Source organism: Zosterops lateralis (genome assembly GCF_965231275.1).
Source record: "Zosterops lateralis genome assembly, chromosome: 4".
NCBI lineage: Eukaryota > Metazoa > Chordata > Aves > Passeriformes > Zosteropidae > Zosterops > Zosterops lateralis.
In genome coordinates, this window is record NC_139765.1 from 45,706,233 (window position 1) to 45,727,634 (window position 21,402).

The following is a 21,402-nucleotide window of genomic DNA, read 5'->3' on the forward strand; positions in this document are numbered from 1 at the left end:
AACTTAAAAGATAAATAATTAAAAGGATTGTGTAAATTAGTACAGGCAAAATTTATGGATTTTCCTTTGAAAGAGCTGTACTTCAAAGTAAATACTATTTCAGGATCCTAAAACATGCCTCTGGCAAATGGAATTCATATGTGTATATATATATGTGCAGTGAACACAGAGAAACTGTAATTTTGTTCTCTTGCTATAAGCATATACAATACATAAATTATTCTTGTCCATGCCACTGTTTAAACTGAGGCATTAACCTGATTTCATATGTGAAGCTGAAGGTGCATGTTATTTTCCTTTCTCCCCCAATATTTATCCAAATGAGAAGAGTAACCCTCCTTTCTCTCTGACCCTGGATGAAATTTTAAAAACTTGAGAGCATGATTCTATTTTTCCTTACTCTGGCATAAAGCAACTGCACAGAGGCCAGTGTAGTTACACAAGTGAAGTGAAAAAAGAACCAAGCACCATATGGTATTAGTTCCTACTGATTGCAAGATTGTTTTGATTATACTAATATTAGTAATATGACAAAGCACTGTAATCCAAAAATCATGCAAGAGAACAAAAAAAATAATAAAAAAAATAAAATAAAAAAAAAATCAGCCTTTATTGTATTTCAAAGGAAACAGATAAGCCTATTATTAACTGTTGAAAAAGACTCCATTGGTTAAACGAGTCATTCCAACCTTCATCTGGTTGTGCTAACTCAAGAAGGAATTTTAAATTGTGTAGCTCATTAATTTACTGTAATGGGCTTGAAAAATATCCCCAAGTTCCTTACTTTACAACAGGCACTGGCCAATAAAAAACAAAAGATCATGGCTTATTTTACACTGATTATAGCTGTGTGCTGGAATGCACATATATAGAGAGTGATTTTATGATAAGAACTTTTATTTCAAGATGTTCACTAAAAAGAAGTGCACATGCAATAGCTGTATTTGGTAAACTTCATTTATATCACCTAAAACAGTGTCCCCTGATGGAAGGTGACTGATTACATGACAGCAAAGTAGCTGCAGGATATTTGCCTCCCCACTTGGAGGTGACTGGGTTTTCTGTGAGATGAGGAAGAGGATGAGAAAACAAAAAGGAAGTTTTTTCCTTAAACAAGGAATTGAGATAGAAATAAAATCTACTTCTAGTTTCTTTTCCATTTGACTTTCAAATGTAATTATGTTAGTTAAAACATGCTACAATTTTGGTTCCTATGTTATGATCTCAAGGCCTGAACTTGACATATAGGATAAAAGATGTCTTCTGGTATCCTGTCTGGCCTCCACCTGTGTCCTGGGGTGACTTTTATGATGCTGAATTGTATTCCCATTCCTCTGTTTAGCCCAGAAATAAGTTTTGTGCCTTTAAAACTAGATCTGAGAGCAAAGTGGGGAAGAAGGAAAAAACAGTGGAATTTTTTCATGGCTGTATTCAAAAACAGAGTTAAGAGCTTCAGTTTTCTCTTGATGCCTGTTGTCTACAACATGGACAGGGAGTGGGAGAGAGCTCTCCTTTAGAACTCTCCTTTCTTTTAGTTAGCTTTTTAGCTAGCTGAGGAAGAGAAGTTTCCTAGACTGTGGCTTTTTCTTTTCCTGGAATTGTTCAAACCTGCTCTGGACCAGAAACCCAGAAAAAACACTGGGGTTCATGCCTGTGGCCCACTGGGGGCCCAGAATGCCTCATTCCTGCGCCAGAGGGACTGAGAGACACTCAGTGAGCCAAAAAACACCCACAGAGGACTCACTCTGAATTTTTCTCTCTTCAAAACAGCAAAGGGTTTTATTGCTTAATATTATTCAATTTTTATGCTTTTAAATACTTAGCTTGTTAAATAAACATTTTTTTCCACTTTTCTTGATGGAAGTTTATCTGGTGGAGGGAAAGAGCGCTGAATTTTGCCCTTTAAGGAATCATCCCTTTGGAAATTCCCTTCCAAATTCATCCCAAAACAAGAAAACCTGCCTATCCAGAAGGCCTCAGGTCCCTTGTATTTCATGCCATGCCTGTCAAAATTGTGTGAATGTCCCTGGTAAACTGAGACATCTCAAATGCTACAGGCTTTGTTTAACATTCTGAATTACACCCTAAATGACAACTGATTATAATGGGAGCTTAGACACCTAATTCAGCCATATTATGTTGATTACTTTGGATTTGATACACAATGAACAGCAGGAAAACACCATCTGGATGATACACTGGTGTTGTGGACACTCCTTGTTTAAGATCTGGCAAATCCTGAGCAGCATATAGGCTATTTGGAACCTATCTGCTTAATTCTCCCTATTACTTCTGCACAAAATTAGGTAGGTTTGCAAACTCTGGAATCAGATGTCTAAAGGTCATGTAAGGCAATACTCTGCTCTGAGTTTGGTAAGATGCGTTATGTTTTGCTTTAGCTACTGTTTACATCTCTGTGTAAATGTGTAACTTCCATTTTGATCAGTCAAGCACCAAAGCATGCATTCCTATCAAACCGCATCTTCCCTTCTTTGCAATTCTCTGAGAAAAAATATAATTTATTTTTTTTTTTAAATCACTATCATTCTTTTGGGGCAATTATTCTAAACCCTGATGCATTACTGGAAGATTTCCTCAAGAATAAAAATTAGCAGACATAATTTGCCATGTGTAGGTGTTAAAACTATACTTTGTTCTGCTTTTTGGAAAAGCAGCCTAGAAATAACCTGAAATTCTTGCCCAATTTGCTGTATAATATGTATTCCAAAGAGATTACCTTGCCCTTTGTCTCTCTTTTGTCTCTTCTTCAAACTTTCCTAAACTAAAGTCCAGGGAATGCTGCCTCTGTCTAGGTCACTAGAGGCACAGTCCCTGTCTGTCTAGCTGGTGTATGGTAGAATTTATGAATGAGAACTTGTCTGCAGTGTGGAACACAGTTCAGTGTGAAACTCTGCAAACCAGCATTTGTAGGGTGTTAACTCTCTCGGTGATGCTAATTCTGTACAGGCATACTTATATACTTGGGTCAGGTCAGAGTCTTGGCAAGACTGATCAGCTTGGGCGTGACATTGTACTGACACAATGCTTTTGGTCTGGGAAGTAACCTACCAGCTGTGACCTAAAGCATCTTTGCACCACACCAATGGCAGGTTGTAATGCACGTTGGATACAAAGATCCTTAGGACGTGTCCTGAAGACAGCAGTTGCCTTAACTTTTTTGCAGTTTATAAAATATGTTAAAAGTGGTTGTCCTGGTGTATGACAATACGGCAGAGTATCTTTCACCTTTTTTAAGAGGTTGACTTACTACCCCAAAATATTCTCATAGAACATGGTATGTACAATTAACACGTATGCTAAATGGATTAAGAATTCAGTCATCAGCAGATTTCAGAACACAATTATTGAAGAATGGCCACTGAATTTCTAGTAAATTTCACACTGAACAGCTGTAGACTGAAAGCAATCCAAATATTTTTATCAAGAGCAACAGAAGTAAACACCTATGGAACCAAAATGGCAAATAGAGATAACAACACATTCATATAGAAATTCAGACAGCACAGGAACTTGAACCACTCAAACCAACTGGGCTTTGTCAAAGTAACAGGCAAAATTAAACACAAAGTTAAAAAGAGAATGACACTGTGGTGGTACTCTGAAAATGATGACACTGTATCCTGACAAACAAGGGTTCCAGGAAGGATTTAGAGATGGTGTTGGACAAACAAGATGAACATCATTTCATAGCCCCGTTCAGGGTAATAAATGGCTAATGAAAGCCTTTCATGAATAATGCTGGAAGTAGTTAAGTGTGGAGAGGCAAGAATATTTCTGCAGACAGCTGAGTTGAAACAGTGCATATATGGTATCTACAGTCCTAAAGGAAGTCTCAGAAGCTGGAGAGGTGAAGAAAAGAGTTAATGAAATTATTTAAGACTTGATGAAAATGTCATGTGGAGAAACTCAAGGCATACAGTCTTTTTTAACATTTGATTAGTCACTTGGCTAGTGATGACATTTCTTGATGGGAACAATGTATTAGACACAAAAAGACTCTTAATCTAACAATAGCTATAAAAGGAAACAATGGTCAGATACCAAAGCCAGATAAACACAGATAATAAAATTAGGCAAAAAATGTCAGCTGTGCAAGTCTTCATTAGAAGAAAATACACACAAAATGCCAGCTTCATACAAACAAAAAATGGTGATACTCATGAGCTCACACCAGGTGATATAAGCTGTATACATCATTGAAAACCTGCAGATGGGAGGTCCACTCCTTTAGGAATAGGCAGCTTTCCTCACAGTACAGACAATAAGGCATAAACTTTATTCTTTTTAAAAGGCCACAATAATGATTGCATTGCTTCTGTGACAAGAATATTGTTGACATTTAATCCTTTCTAAATTTTTAAATTAGATAATAATAATGTTTTCTAATTTTTTAAATTAAAAAGACAAGAATACAATGTAAGTTTTTGAATCATAACCTTGCAAAGACACTATCCAATTCCTTGATGTCTATTCATATGTTCTCTTTCATAGCAAATAGTGCCAAGGAAATACTTAAGATAAAAAACTAACAGAAAAGAGATTTATGGAACAAGTCTGAACTTGTATTTGTAGTCGACATTGAGCCCAATATAAATTATACTAAGCTACGGTCCCTTCTCTTTTTTACCAGTCATCCAGACCACTCTGAATTAAAGCATGTGGAGTTTCTCTTTGCTAATATATAATTTTTGTGCTACTGATCCCCTTTTCATTGCAAAGCGGAACTTCCCCAGCAAGTGGTCTGTGCATCACTGCAGACCACTCCTTTTCTCTATTGTTTTCCTTTTAGTGACATTTGGCAGAGGAATGAGATAGAGGCAAAAGATACTAGGAACCAGGGGGTTATTGCAAGCTGACACCTAGATCCTGAGGCCTACACCATGTAGTTATGCTTGTAGGGCACTACTAGAAGTGGCAGACTAACTAGGGGCACCAGTAAAAGCAATCTGGCGTTTGGAAGATTGGCCATGCTTCCAGGATTGCACTGGACTGCTACAGAAGTGTCCTGTGTGTGCTGTGAGTCCTCAGAAATATTTTAAGTTACACTCTTATTCTCAGTGCAGTCACTGCTGACAGGCTACTGTTCCAATTTTGGATGTGCCAATCTCTCAATAGCATGCAAGAAGAAAACACTCAGCCCAAGACTTCCAAGAAGTGTGGCAAAGAAAAAGGAAGAGCTCACCTGAAATTTTTATTTGGGCTACTTCTCCATCTCCTCCTTCACTGTGTGCTCGCACCTCAACAACATATTCACCATCACTGGGGACTGGGACTTCTATCGTGTGCTTTCCAGTGGAAAACAACTTTCCTTCATGCTGTCCATCTGGCCTGTACAGTACCTAGGAAAGTCATGGTAAATGTAGTTATTGAAATGTTATGTTTCCACAAAGAGACATTTATATATGTACAGTGCATCAATGAAAATATATTAGGTTTTTATTAGTATGAAACATTATATATATATATATATATATATATATATATATATATATACACTTAGTGGCTAATACAACTTTTTTCCAGATTTACACAAAGTGAAAAAGTGAATCTAGACAGGATGTTTTCTCATTTCTATTACAAAATTATGCCCCCTTTTGAAAAATAATTTCAGCACTAACACTCAAAATAAATAATTAAGTGATGGAGAATGCAGGGTAGCAGAGACCATCAAATCAAAATACGAGCACTCAGCTGGGTTTTCTGACATAAAATTTGGAACCATTTCTATAAATAAAACAATTATCAGTTTTATTATTAACTGTCAATGATGTTAAACGATTGCAAATGGGATGGTATATGTCTTGTGGGACCTTTAGAAAAGATCCCATTTCTTTCTGAAATAATCTCTGTGAAGCACTATTAGCAATTCCCAGGAACGAGTTCAGCTCCTCAGTCAAATTTGCAAATGAAGAATATGATACTAATTTTCTTACTGCCAAGCAAGCAGCAATATTAAATAGGAATTAATATCTGACATTTTCTATATCCCCTATAGTCTGTACATACACTTGCTGTGGTTACAGAGTAACTGCATCTAATGATGGTAGAGCTCCCTTCCCTTCCTCTACCTTCTCAGACTTTAAAAACTCGTGTTCCAGGAACTGTAGCCCCCACAAAGATGGGAAAGGAAAACTGGAACAATGCATACTGATATAAAGAAAAACTTAAGAGTTTACAACTTTTCTATGCACTATTTTAAGCCAATAGACAATAAATGTGATTGTGTGGGAAATGAGGTTGTTGCAGTCACTGCTATGAACTTTCCCATAATATTGCTTACCACCCAAATGAATTTGGGTGCCCCAATATTTTCTCATCATATTGACTAAGCCCACTGGCTTTACCCTAGGTTTTGTCCTAGGTCTACTGGATGGTTGCAACTGCCGAGTGTGATACCTTCCTCTTTGGCATTCAAGTATGTGTGTATACATAAGTGTCAGTGTAAGTCTGATTATGTACAAAGATTCAACATGGTCTATAAAATGCATTACATGAAGCATACATAAAGATAAAAAATATTTTCAGATATCATACTTTGTATCCTTCAACGGCAGACTCATTTGACATTGCCTTCACGTGATCCCAGGTGATGATATACCTTGAACCAGATCTTACAGAACTGATAATTCTTGGACGTTGGCTTGGAGCTGAAAAGCAACATATGTATAATGTACACATAAATGAGATTTCATAAATGTTCAGTGGTGTTTCTATTAAGACACGTAAAAATGTGGAAATGGAAATTAGGCTGCCATATATGAGTAAGTTATAGTCTTCTTCCTGGAATGAACTGCTACAGCTCCAGCCAGGCAATTTTGGATGGCTTTGTGCAGTGGCTGCATTGTGGGTCTGTCTTTCTGTGTTGCCAGCATGGAAGCGGCCAACAATACCCTCCACTGTGTTGCTGATCATGAGTGTTTGCTGGCATGCAACTACCTTCAGAACCTCCAAGAAATGAGGCATAAGTTATATTTATTCATTGAGATCAAATATTTAATCAACTACTTACAGCTATTTCTACATCATTTAACTCAGTTCAGCAGAAACGGAGGTACCTCACTGCAGAAATCATTAATTACAACTTACAATAAGCTTATAAAATGGACTCTTATTAATGAACACTGCAGGTGCAAGCTGCACAGTACATTATTTACTGATAGAAATCCTCAAATTAGCTGCATGCATTTTTAGCCCAGAAAACTGTTTTAAATACACAAGATGCTTTTCTTACACTGCTCAGTCAATGCTAGTGCTAGGTATCCTCATTGAGTCAAGAGCAATATTCAAAAAACCTGTTATGGTATATTAATTCTAGGGTGAAATTCAGATCACTCACTTCTCAAGGTTGCCTGAATCTGCTGCTCTGCTGGTGATGCAAATGGCAGTTGGTCACATTTTAATCATCAGAATCCTTCTTGCTATTTACTAAACAGAAAAGCAGTGTATAGATGCCTAAGTAACAGCTGGTCTCAACTGCTCATCATTTAGAATATCATGTCCAGCTTTGAGATTCCCAATACTTGAAAGACACTGTTAATCTGAAGTGAGTTCAACAGAGCAATACCAACCTGGTGGGGATCTGGAACACTTGATTCGTGAAGGAAGGGAGAAAGAGCTGTCCTCGTTCACCCTGGAGGACAGTTTTGGAAGGGACCTAAGAGCTCCCTGTTCTAGCAGGGGGCTTATCAAGAAGGATCCAGGCTCTTGAATAGCATGGCAGGAGGATGAGTAACGAAAATGCACAATATTGATTAAGAATCTCAGACCAGATGCTCAGAGTAAGTCAAGGACTGGAATGGGTTTCTCAGAGAGGTTGTGCAGCCTCTGACCCTTTGGGTTTTCAAGATCCAGCTGGGCAAATTCGTGAGCAACCTGATCTGAGCTTGCAGATGATCCTCCTTTGTGCCTATAATCTTAAGCCTCTTTTCTGCCTATTGTAAGATATCCCCATTATACATGGCTACAAAAGAGAGGAAGGAGAATTTTAGCAGAAATTTTCAAACTAAGAAGCAATAATACCACATGAGGAGAGAACATTAAGTATATGAATGAGAAGCCATGTTTGCTGATGGACATGATTACACATAACCTAATGCCCCATCTACTTACGTGCTTTCCTGGTAACAACATCAATGGTGCTGCTGGGAGGTCCATAGCCTGCACTATTGAAGGCAGACACATCTACATGGTAGCGAGTGTTAGGCTTCAGGTTTTCCAGCTTGGTTGAATACTCTTGATTGCTCACCTGCACCCGCTGTGCAGCTGCTTCTTTATCATGAGCAGCCCAGTAACGAATCTGCAAGTAAGCCAATTGGAGGATTAAATTTAACATATTTAATCATAAAAAAAAATATAAAAATGGATGTATTTCTACTGAATATTTCTGAATACTATATATTCAGATATAAGGCAGCTAAAAAAAAATCTAACAGGAATAGCATAGAATTTCTTCTAAAGGCTGTGATTTTAACCAAATTGTGTATAGGCATAAAGAAACAGAAATAAATGTAGAATTTATTATGTAAATTTCTCTCACAGTGGTTTAACTGTTCCCAGCTAAGTCACTAGAAGCCTAGGAGTTGAATAATGCCTTCAAAGAACATGACTTTTTTCCTCTTGCTGTTTTGTTTTTGCATTCTACCATGAACTTTAGTATTATTATTTTACACTAGTCTTCATTATCAGACTAAACTCTGATAATGTTTTTGGTGTGTTTTGTTTTGAATGTCTTACAAATTTAGGCCTTTTGTACTTCTATCTACAGAATGCGAAAGAATCAGTCATGTTAACTGCATGTGTAGGTCTGCATAGGTGTACGTAACCATTGTCTAGAGTTCTTCAGCTAAATTCCATCAGGTTTCATAGCACAATATGACATTTGTCAAAGTAGATGAAGAACATGAAAATACTTAAAATATAAGAAAAACATGACTGTAAGCTTGTAACACCTTAAAAACCAAAGCCAATTAAGAGTACACAGAAATTTCATGAGGGTTTTTTTTTCCCCAATAACTTGTTCCATCCTACTTTAATTCATTATGCATTACAAAGCACCAGGTGAAAACAGTGTAATTCCTATGGAGTGATGCCATTCCATACAGTCCCTTACATACATAGGGTCCTATTCTGCATAGCCTTGTGAGATGCAAATGAAAGTGAAACACTGTCAGTCTCTGGGTTTTTGTCTGGTTTATAACCATTTTCATAAAACTAAATTACCGCACAAACCTGAAAGAGCAGAAAGCCATGCCCATTGCATTTTGGTTCTGGATGTTTTCACCCCAGCATTTTTGCTCAGCTTCTGCCTGACACAAAAATAATGATTTTTGTGTATGCTACATGAGGGTGTTTTAAATTTTTTAGGAAGAAGATAGTATTGTAGGTAAATTCAGGCTCTATGAAAAATCTTACTTTGTATGATATTATTGGTGACATGAGGTATCCTGTCATCTTGTCTTTTAAGTACTAACTGCTTTAACTTTCTATTCTTCTGACATTAGCTGTCCATGAAAACATCATTTAAGGAATAGGTTAGAAGAACTGATAGTCTGTCAAAGTGTCAATATTATAGTTCTCTTCTTTACAAGTTGTGGATACAACCCTTGTTTGGTGCGGCATTTAAATTACAATAAGTAATGAAAATATTGCTTTTTTTATCTTAGAACACATGCTGTGGTTGAATAAGGAGAGATGCAGAGGATTTAGTAGGGGATTTCTCTTTACCTACTTCAAATGTCTTTGGACATGAGAACAGTACCACTATACAGAGATTACTGTCAACTAAATACTTCTTGTAGCTTGTCTCTTGTCAATGTTTTTTGCCACAGTCCTTCCCACCAGTGTTACAGGTTACTCACTCTGATTATTATAAATGTGACATCTTAGTGGCCTTTGTCACTCTTTCCTGCTGCAAGGAGAATGACACTGTATCTGCAGACCAAACTGGCTTCACTTTTTAAGTTCAGCATGCACACCTGGTTTTCAGCAGGCACAAAAAGATCATCTTCAGTTCTATAAATATATGTCCTACATTCTGTTTAGAAAGTATCATCCACTACCATCCTAAACATCAATTTACTGTAATTTAGGCAATCACACTCATAAAATTTGTACTTACAAAGATGGCTATTTTCCTGAGTAAACAGCCTTTATGCTAAAATGAGTGAGGACTCTGCACCCAGTGCATTCTGCAGGCTTCAGCAGTAGAGTGGTAACCTCCACTGGAGGAATGGTTTCAAACTGGCATGGATCTGAGACTGTGACAGCCATTTCAGCTGAAGGTCTGATAGTGATCTTCAAGTGAGAGCTTCTTCTACATGATTATAATTAACACACTGTTGCAGATAAGCAAGTCTTGTTGAATGCAACCAGCTGTGCACCATAAGGTGTTAACTGTAAGTGGCTGACTCAGGCAAGAGAGGGTGTGTACATCAGGAGCAGAGACTATCATGTCTGTCTCTAAGTTCAAACAAGTTTCTAGCCTGCAGCAAAAGGATGTCTGTAAAGTTCTAGGTGGCCAAAAGTTTATTAACCATAACAGGACTAATAGTAGCTTTGTTGTTGATTTTAGCTGGCCATTGAAAGCTAATTATTAATTTTTAGTATTATCTATTATGTTAATTAGGTAACAGCTTTACCTAAAGATAGAAAACACACTTTGTATGAAGCTTTTATAAATCATGTGGCATATTCTGGAAGCCTCTGAATTCCTCTGCATTGCAAAGCTTTTTACAATCTTAATGTTTGTTTGCAGTACAGGGATGTTAATGGTGTAATACAAGAGTAACATGGAGCATCAAACAAGTGAGAACAATGAATGAAAAGGCAAATTTCTTCACTAATACCACGTATCATTTCAGACAGAAGTAATATAATTAAAAATTAAATAAAATTTAAATCCTAAATACAATTGTTCTTGGCTGCGATGTGGACTTTACTCCTACAGTGTGAGAGCTATATGTCATGAACACAGAAAGTTCTTCTCTAATACACAGCCATATTTACATTTTTGGAACATTGTAGCAATTCCTGGAAAACGAAAAAAAATTACTTCCCTGACAGCTAAGAAAACTACCTTTTTAAAATACTATTCCTACATTTCTCACTTTAAATAAATTCAAACTTTCTTGAAATAATTTGGAAATTTCTTTCTTGCCTCTGGAATTAAATGCCGCATTGCTTCCAGAGGTCACATTTCCCCACTCTACTGAGTAACCCCTCTCTCTCTTTTTTTAAGAGCTTATATAGTAGCCCCAGACAGCCTTCTTATACCTGGTGCTCTGCATTTACTTTGTTAGGGTAGTCTATAGGCAATGAATCCCCAGAGGACACAGAAGGGGATTTCTACCAAGCTCTGGAGTTTTTGTAAGAAATAAACCAATTGTGATTTGTGTGAAGGAATGCCTTAGCCATCATGAATTAGTGCAGCCCTCTGTGCTAAAATCAGGGAAAAACCTGTCTTTAATGCTCTTCTCCTCTATTCAAACTTTAATATACTGAAGCTGTTCCTGTAAGTGTCGTGAAACGAAAGCTTCCATATTCTTGAAAGTTCTACATAGGACTGACACAAAAATATACTTTATTCACATTAAGAAAGAATGCTAATAGCATATTTCAGTCAACAAGATAATTTTTTAAAATGAAAATAAACCTACATCTGTTGCATAGAAGCAGCATGAAATACAGATACCGTTGTTGGTGTTGCATCTACTGCAGAGATGTGGCTTTTAGCAGTCTATTGTAAGAACTCATAAATCTTACATTCTCTATATGGATGGAGATAGTTTTCAGACTTTATCTCTTCTTTAAGTGTGAGTTGAGGATACTCCTCTGTAATGGCAAGATGTATCAGCTCACACTCATCACCATGGGGGCAGTTGTCCTGACAGTATGCATTAGTGTCAGGAAAATCTGACTCCTCCTGGTGTGAGAAGCATTGTGTCACAGGTGAAATACCTCAGGTTCTTTGCTCAGGGTACTCCCACCTCTTAAACTCTAGAATTCATAAGTCAATTATGCAATTTTCAGGTAATAATAAAGACCAAAAGAAAACTGAGAGGGTGCTCTGGTGAGTGATGGTTTCTATTGACCTGTGTTACACCTGAGCAGTAATTTAAAGGTACCTATTGTAGTATTTATTGATGCCAATAGACACAGAACCTTCCAGAGACAGTCAATAGAATTTTACAATGCAGTTTTAATACTTCCACCACAACTTTTATTGCAACTTCACAAATGCTATCTGTGGCCTTAACCTTCCAGAATAACCCTCTCTATTTTTGCCCTGTCCTATAGCTCCTTTAGGACTCATGGGGGTTCTGATCTTCAGGAACACAAATGTTTCTTTTTATTCTCAGTTAAGAAGCATGGGCTTTCCTTTTGCTGCTTTCCCCTCTACTAGAGTGAGACTGGTGATTAGCCTGGGAAGAAAGATGTCAGAATTAATACCTTATTGAGCATTGTGGGGCAGTAGTTTTGCCACACCCTGAACATCCACAGTCCATGTAACAGATGGTCCATTCCCAGGATATCCCACCTTTCTAATAGTTATTCTCTTTCCAGTCCAAAGACCCTCTACATTTCTTCCTGATTTTTTTCCTTTTTTTTAATTGACTGTTCTGTTTATCCTGTCTTTCCTGCTAAATCCTCTCCCCTCCCTTCTTCCCCTGACACAACTCAGATGTCTTTATGTCAAATAAAGTAAAATTTTAAAAAATAGCCAAACACGGGTTGCCTATGGGCATGTTTTCCTACCATGTTCTTTCCGAATTCATCTTTGTCCCTCCTGCTTTCCTACCCTCTTCCCTACTACACTCTGAATATCCATCTTCATGGTCTATCACAACTGTAATCCCAGCCTCTATCAGCACTCCTTGTTGCTGCTCTATCCACCAGAGAGAGCAGTTGCCACTCTCCACCAGTCGCTACATTCTACATTCCCCGAATTCCCCTGGTGTGTGTCTGCCAAGTGTGTGCTCAGGTTATTCTGCATGTGAAGGCTTCAGTTCCTGGGGAGACTGTCCAGCCTGGGAGTGCAATGCTTCTGCAGGCTGAGCTCACAGATGTCAGCTGTGACCATCAATTTGCCCATCCTATTCTAGTTGCAAAATACCTATGAGACACCAAACCAGTGGGCTGCTTTAGCAAATTAGGAGTTACCACTAATATTAGTGTCTTAATTTCAAACCCCAGTGTCTTCTGTTTGTAATTTTAAGACTTTATGTCTGTACTGTATAAAATCAACCTTTACACAGGACACTATTCTTGTTACGGTATCACAAAAGTTTTACATAAATCTCGTGGAGACAGAAACAGAGATCAGGAAATAAAAAATAGTACAGCTTATTTATTCATACTTTTAATTAAAAAAAATACAATCCATGAGATTACTATTCATTTGTATGTCCGTATTTTGGAACATAGAGGATATCTTCAAGCAGCTGAAAACTTAAATCACAAGGCACGTCATAAACTAAAGACCCTCTTTTGGGTTGCAGTCAAAGTAAGCAGACTGTACATTGCAGAGTTTGTCAGCATCCACTGTGCACGGATGATGTTAAGACTTTCCTGGTAGAGTACATGGCCATTTCTCATTGCACCCAGCCTGTGGCTGTTGTCATCTTTGCAGAAGGACAGGAACAATTTTTACCAGTAATACCATTGAGATGGACCAGATGGAAGATGCCCCAAAGCTCTTATTCATGTGGAGAATAGAAACCATCAAGAAAACATCACTGTCTTGCACAATAGCAGTGTCTCTTTTATACTGGATTTTGGGCATTTGTCAAGTAGTCCCACTTACTGGAGGGTTTATGGGTGAAATATATTAATAACTGCTGGTAATTTAAGTGGGCCAGAGTTAGTTACAATTTTGCATATGTGTTGAAAATTACACCCAGAGTTTAATTTCAATATCCTTTAAGAAGTTACAGATAGGCAATCAATTACATAAAAGAGACAATGCTCTTTCATGAAATAATGGAGCCTTTTGTTAGTTGAAAAGTGCAAACATACATTTCTTAATCTATTTTAGTAATGAAATACATAACACCAAAAAGTAATCTGTTTCTCCAGATGCAAAATCTGCACAGAACATGCTAACTAAAGAGAAATAAACCCTAAGAGACAGAATTCCAGAGTAGGAATTATTGTTGGTTATAACTACTGACAGTAAATGAATAAGAAGATTTACAGTGTGCTACTAAACTCACCTGATAGCCTTCCACAGATTTATCAGAAACATGGTGCCAAGAAACAGACATTTCAGAAGATGACAAAACTTTTACGCTGACATCTGTAGGTATTTCAGTTGGAGCTGGAAGATGAAAAATATGTTAAACATTCAATCTGATCCTGTGGTAATGTTATACCTGTTTACAGGGGCTCTTCTCACTTTAGTATTTTATATTATTTTCAGTATTTTACATAATTTTTCTCACATCACTGGGCCAAATATTAGTCTTTAATCTGGATTTTCTTGAGTAAACTTGAGTTAAGTCCAGTGATGATCTGTAAGGAAAATGACTCTAAAAAAAAAGCAATGATCCCGTTACTTGGCTTAGACTATGTATTTGTATACTTCAACAGATTTCATGCTGAAATTTGTGTAAACTGAAAACAGTCTTTGATAAATAGAATGACGCATCCAGTGATCTTTTACTAAATGGGACAGCAGCTCACATATTATATGCATCAGACTTTTAAAGTTAGTTACACACAAATACTTGTGTATGTCACTTAGTCCTAACAATACAATTTTTTGTGGGAGCAGGTACTAGATACCCAGCTGTCCAGTGGCATATACAAACTTGAACATAGGTGTGAAATAATCCAAAGCACCCTTCTGTAAGGCATACATCATAAGGCTGATTTTGTTTGTATTCTTAGTTCTGAACAGCAGTCAACACAGAGTACAGACCATCATAATGTGATAAACTTTTATCCAGAGTTAGAATACTAAAGTCGAGTTTCGTTTCACTGCTGCTTGAATTTTTAAATGAGGTAAGGAATCAAGAAAGGCATAAACTTAGCAATGTCTGTAAAATATAAAGTTTTCCAAGCTAACAACAATTCTCTGTCGTGAAACTTCTGAAACAAGTTGCAACAGACAGGCATGGCAGACCTAGCTGAGGAAAGCTTTCATATACTTAATCTTCCAACTGGGCATCCAGTCAACTATGCATCAAAACAGCCACTGTTAAGAAAAAAAATCACTAACATCTCTCATGAAAAGTATCCTAGGAAACAAAATAATCTTATATGCAAAGTTACCTTTTGTAATTGTCTTTCAATGGCTGTTAATAATGCAAATGTCTAATTAAAAAAATTATACATTATTGCAAAATTGTTTTCACAATGACAGGAATTTAGATAAGCAAGAGGCCTGTGCACTCATTACTAGCAATCATTACTCACTACTAGCAATAGCAGATATGACTAGCAGTTGTCAGACATGGAACTTGGCTTATTACACGTGGGAACACAGAAATTCCCAGTCATTGAAGGGAATAACAATGTCCACAGATACAACTAGAGAAACACAGATCTGTTCCACAACTTAATGGAAAAGCTGTCACTATATTTATGTAGATATGGACATATATACTTATCTATGAAATACTGCATGACCATATTGCTTTAAGATTTCCCCAATACCTTTGAGAAGTTGTGTTGTTTAACAGTAATAATATCACTGACTCAAAGGTACAGAAGTACAGGTGGAATAGTTCTAATCATCTAATCTATTCCCAAATTACTGTCAGACTCTTCTCCATTTTATCAATTACAGAGCTTTCCAAAAATTTCATACTGAAAAGTTTCAGCTGCTAGAGCTTTTGCTGATACAATACTCTAACAATATTTCATCTGCTCATGCTTGTTTATGAGCTGCAAATAATTTACATCCCTATTTGTCATTTATTTTCTATAAATATTTTCCAGCCCCTCCTGAGCCAGAAAGGTGGCATCAATTGCTTTCTTTCAGCCTTCTAATTCAGTATTTCTACCAATAAAAGGAGAAATCACGTGGTCATAACAATATATTCTCTTCGCTGAAAATATAGCAGTCATCACACAATTATCTTCTAAGCAAAACTATACAAAGTTCAGGCTGGAAGCCTGTAAACAGGCTACAAGGTATGGAAGTGATTTTGTTCATGTCCTGATGCCAGGAGACAACTCTCTCCTCAATGCTCTTTAAAGTAACTTCCATTACATCTCCTGGAGAAATTTCTTCTAACATGAAGTTCCTGGATTGGATATAGGCAGTGGTCAGGGTCACAGCTCCTCACAGGAGCTGTGAGCACTACTGGTATGGTTTGTACTCTTGTGCTTGAAATCAAAGAAGTAGGTTCACCAAGTTCTTTTGCAGTCTGCATCCAGCATCATTTAAGAACAAATGTTTTTTACCAGGTGTCTGGACTTCGCCAAAGTCTGTGTTAGAACATCAGCAGCCACTCAAGTGACTTCTTTATCTGGAAGCTGGCACTACTGCACATTTGCTTTTCCTGTCTTTTTGAGCTACTAGGCTCTACCATGTCCCTGAACTTAGAGACCATACAATCACACTTGCCACTCCTGACACAGTATGGATTATCCTAACATAAACACATGGGAGCTTATCAGTCAATTGTCGATAAAGTCTCTGAGCAAGGATGGATAATGAAGTGTAATTTGATCAATACTGCTTTCATTACACCACAGCTATTTACTAACTATTTATACAATTGTAAAAAACCCCTCTGTGTTGCTGCAGCAGCTGTTGAAGATGATTTTCTAAGGTGTGCTTTCCTGAGAAAAAAAGATTGGTATTATTCTCATCAGCCAGCTTGGTATTGAGGACTCTTTTGTCTTTTCTCTGTGTGTGGCCGACTCATGAGTGAAGTTCCCATTAGTGCTAATGGGAACCATGAACATAAATCTTCCATAAAGTACACAGGGTACAAAACAGAATCAGAAGTGTGTGAATGTGGCCCTGTTATCATATCCCTTTCCTTGGCTCTTGTGTACATCTGTTCACTTTGTGAAGGAGATTTTCCTCTATGAAAAGAAAAATACTAGCAATTATTTGGGTTTCTGGCAGAAATTAATAAACCACATTTTTGTAGAACAGGCTTGAGTGATGATAACTCAATTAAAGATGTATATATTTCTTCTGATTTAAGGTAAACTTTCTTCTATACTTTCTTTCTTCTGCTAAGTTTGAAAATATCATTTACACTTCAATTCTAAATATCGCATCATGTGAAATAAGTACAGTAAGAATTAAGAAAAATATTTTAATGGAATGTGAAAGAGGTTTATATTAAATTAGTCACTTGATAGCTCTAACATGCAAATCAGAATAAAGAATGTTACAGGGATAAATTATATAAGACTCTAAACATGCTAGAAATATAACTAGAAACAATTGAACTATCTTTCCTTCACAATTTTGGGCTAAATTCTGTTACTGATCTACTAAAATACTAGGCTTTAGCATGGCCTGTTAAAAAGAAAAAAAATAAGCATATGTCAAATCCATGCATTAAGATCACAGAGACATTGCTGAATAAAGATCTAAATGTTATAGGTAACTACTGTGAAGATAAGAATTTCTTTTTCTATATTCTTAAATCTTTTAACAAGCTGTGTGAAGAATCTAGCATGCTGCTGTGTATTGCTTGTTGTCAACAAGTACAGCCAAGTGCTCTGCATCACACAGAAAGCAGAAAGTAGAAGCTGGCTGTTCAGAACAAGTGTTTTGTGTGAGCAATGCACACCCTCCCTGCTGAAGATGTATCCTGCTATACAAATCAGTGTCAAGGACCAAGTTCTACTGATGTTGGTAGTGCTGATCTGGACCCACAGTGTAAAACTCATTTGGAACACTTACTCACCATCTTGTGCTGAATAAATGACAGCAGTGAGACTGAATGGCCCATCCCCTTTGTTGTTAAAAGCTTTCACTTTTACTTGATACTGAGTTGAAGGTGGCATTGATTCATCCTTGTGGACGTATCGGCCAATTTCAGGATTAGTAACTGTAACTCTTCTCCATTCTTTCTCACCAAATGGCTTGAAGGCCACTATGTAACCAAAGTTGTTGCCATAGTGGTATTCTCTTGACAAAGGCTGTAGAGACAAAAAATAAAACGTTAGTTTTTCCTAAATAGCTAGGTCTAGAATGAAATATAAATAATGCAGAAAGCATTGACAGTTACATTGTAAAAACACTGAACTAAACCTCCATTTTTTTCCTGGTCTCCTTTGATGTCTTGTTTCCCCTTCCTTTAAAAATAGGCCTTCTTAGATCTGCAGTATCATTCTATTTGCTAGGAAAACATTTTAAGATCTTTTTCCTCATCTGAACTCAGTGCAACACACATCATGTTACCACTCACAGAAAGAAACCAAGAATAATTGTGTAATAAAACAGCTGCAGCTAGCAAAAATTACCTACAGAATGAGGCACAGCAGATATGTAGCACGGATGTACTGTGCCAGTATACGGGTCCATGTACATGTGGAGATAGATATTCTTGCAAAAGAATCACAGTGAAGAGAATATCTATGTGGCTGGGCCAAATTATATTAATTTATTGAAAGTCTGTCAACTAGGCAACTGGCACAGCTGATAAAGAAAGATGGACACATTCAAAGAATGACTCATGCTACCACTTTTCACTGAGGATGGAGGGGATCCAGCTGCTGATTTAGATGGCCTAGCCTCTAACTGGTAAATCTTTTAGTAAAATGACTCCCACTTTCAGTACAGGCATTAAAGGTACTTATCCAAAATATTTCTTGAAACTATAGTTAATTTCTTATACCTAGGAGTACTGGAAAATACGAAATTAAGGAAGACATTCCGTCATAATGTATTTTTCTTCTTCTACCAACACTCTACATTCAGTGATCCCTTCTCAGTCCATGGAGCTTTTACAACAACTATAAGACACTGCACCCAACCAGCCAAAACCAAATCATTCATCTGTGCATTAGGAGGTTGACCAGAAGCATTCTTTGAAAATAAGCTTCCTGCATCACCTTTTTCCCTAATGGAAACCTCACAGAGATGAAATAGCTTATCTTGAGGCAAAGGTCTTGGAGCAGTGACACAGAGAGTAATTGTTCTTCTTAGGTGTTTGCCTACTACTACAGCACTTCAGCCAATGTGTGGAGATATTCTGAGCATGGTTTTATGAAACTTTGGTGTAGCTGATCTTCTGAATCTATCACTGTAACTAGCTGCTTAAAATATACCAGAATTCAATCTCATATGCCAAAGTAAGCAGACTGGAAGAGGCCCTAGCCTCAGAATGATTTTCAGCCAGAGCAAACTTCAGAAAGCAGGACTGGCACTTAAAATTATATTCTGAAAGATCTTATATGAAGTTTGAAAGCAGCTTTCCCTCCAATGGCTGCACATAATAAGTAGGTATAAGTAAGTTAATAGTTTGTAGAATCCACCGAAAACTTTGAAAAAGAAAATAGGAGAGGGAAAGACAAATGGGGAAAAATGAGGAAGAATGGGCATGCCACTCCTAGATCTCCTTCTCAGTTCCTCTTTCAAAACAAGTCTTAGAAGAGCTTTGATTGCATCTCTGGCTGTCTCATTCAACATGGGCTTATGAATCATAGCAGAAGCTGAAAAGGGGTTGGCAGCAACACGTGAACCTGCCATACATTTTGTTCTTCTCTTCTTAATTAAGGACTATTTAGAGTAGCATATGCAAATGTCAACACATTTGGGGATATATATATATTTATCTTAGCCTCAGAGATAGACATATTTTTGTCTGTCAGAGTCCATAAATCTACAGTCTTTATTCAAAGACCCTTGCTAGACATAGCATAGAAGATTCTTGGGAAATAAATATCTGAAGCCATGCTCCATTTGACTAAAGGAGCTACTCAGAACAGATATGAAAATCGTAACATTAGGTAAGAGAAATAATGAAAATATAAAGCTGCCTGGGTGTACAGGAAGCACTAAAGTGGTCTTGTCCTTCTGATCTTGCATTAGTCACTAATCTCCCAGTTATATTTTCTTTGTTTAGTTTGGTCACAGCCAAGTTATCACTGTATTGGAAATGCCATGAGTACCATTCTTACATGCAATGTAAGAAGCAGCTCTCTAGTTTGTGAAAGTTTTTAGAAGAAAAGCTTGTGAAATAAAATAATCTAGGTCTTCTACACCAGTCCATTGCATATCTTCTTTTGCTTTTCAAAAATAAGAGACCAGAATTAAGCTGATTAGGACACATTTACTTCCTCACCTATTATTAGAGGAACTAAGAAATAACCTTTCCAATATATTGTAGCAGAAGTGTGGACCTTCTTTTTCAGAAACTTATAAATGTTTTCTTCATTGCTAAAATACTTAGGAAGACTGAATAAATATTTTGTACTCAGTTAAAAAACAAAAAAACCCAAACTTCCAAACAAAACTCAGCTAAGAAAGCCTGAATCTGATAGCTCAAATATATGGCTGTCATACCTGAGAAGTTTCCCAGACAAATTGATCAATCTCAAGTACAAAAAGAAGGAAATATGAATATGGATTAAAATCTGCATATTCATAACGAGAATCCCTATACAACAATTGGAATTATGGAATTATTATTGAAATTATGACATCTTTACATTACGTCCCACAAGAAAAAGCACTCTTCCTAGAGGTAACAGCTGCTTACATATATGAAACAACTATTCCCCGAAAAAGACAAATGGCATAATATACCTTATGTATCTCATAGCCTTATGACAGTGAACAGAGAGGTCAACAGAAAACAAACTTGGTAATATTCTCAAGCATAACATAACCATCTTTCTTTGCTAGAGGTAATGCTGCTATCTGTTTTTCCTGGATACTAATAGGCTCTGACATGAATCCAACAATAATTTTTTTTTATTTCTTCTCCCCAGCTTCCAAATACTCTGCAGTAAATCAGTAGATTTCAATTCTCTCTTCCATGCTACTTTTGCCTATGCAACTTAGTTTATAAATCCTTCTCCTCTCTTGTGCTGCAGTTTTGCTTTCCTCGTACCTTGGTGTCTTTTCCCTTCTTGCTTTGCCTATATCCACAGTATAGGTAAGTTTTCAAAACCATTGCTTTAATAGCAGAATGAAGACTGCTTTTTGATGCATTATCATAGTTAGGATGCATTTCAATCTCGTTGTTTTAGAATGTTTTAGATGATATTTTAGAAGTGTCCAACACATAAACCCCTACAGTACTCTCTTCCTCATTCCTTTTCCTGTATTTTTTAATGAGAAAAGTCTGAAAACCTATATATTACACACAAATCCTGTTCTCACAAGACCCAGAGACAAACCATCCACACGTTTCAGGAGGAGCAACATCAGATATAAGATATTACAGGTTTCATGCCATCTTG

At 36.9% G+C, this 21,402-nt stretch overlaps 1 protein-coding gene across 1 annotated transcript in view; it reads right to left on the reverse strand.

The window, feature by feature from the left end:
• CNTN1 (contactin 1) overlaps nucleotides 1–21,402 on the reverse strand; it is a 133,469-nt gene that overhangs the window by 10,900 nt on the left and 101,167 nt on the right. The window contains exons 18-22 of the mRNA XM_083859970.1: nucleotides 17,898–18,132; nucleotides 14,232–14,335; nucleotides 8,131–8,317; nucleotides 6,556–6,668; nucleotides 5,204–5,360 (exon numbers count right to left, since the gene is read on the reverse strand). Of these exons, the coding sequence (XP_083716096.1) occupies nucleotides 5,204–5,360; nucleotides 6,556–6,668; nucleotides 8,131–8,317; nucleotides 14,232–14,335; nucleotides 17,898–18,132 (796 nt within the window). The remainder of the gene's footprint in view (nucleotides 1–5,203; nucleotides 5,361–6,555; nucleotides 6,669–8,130; nucleotides 8,318–14,231; nucleotides 14,336–17,897; nucleotides 18,133–21,402) is intronic.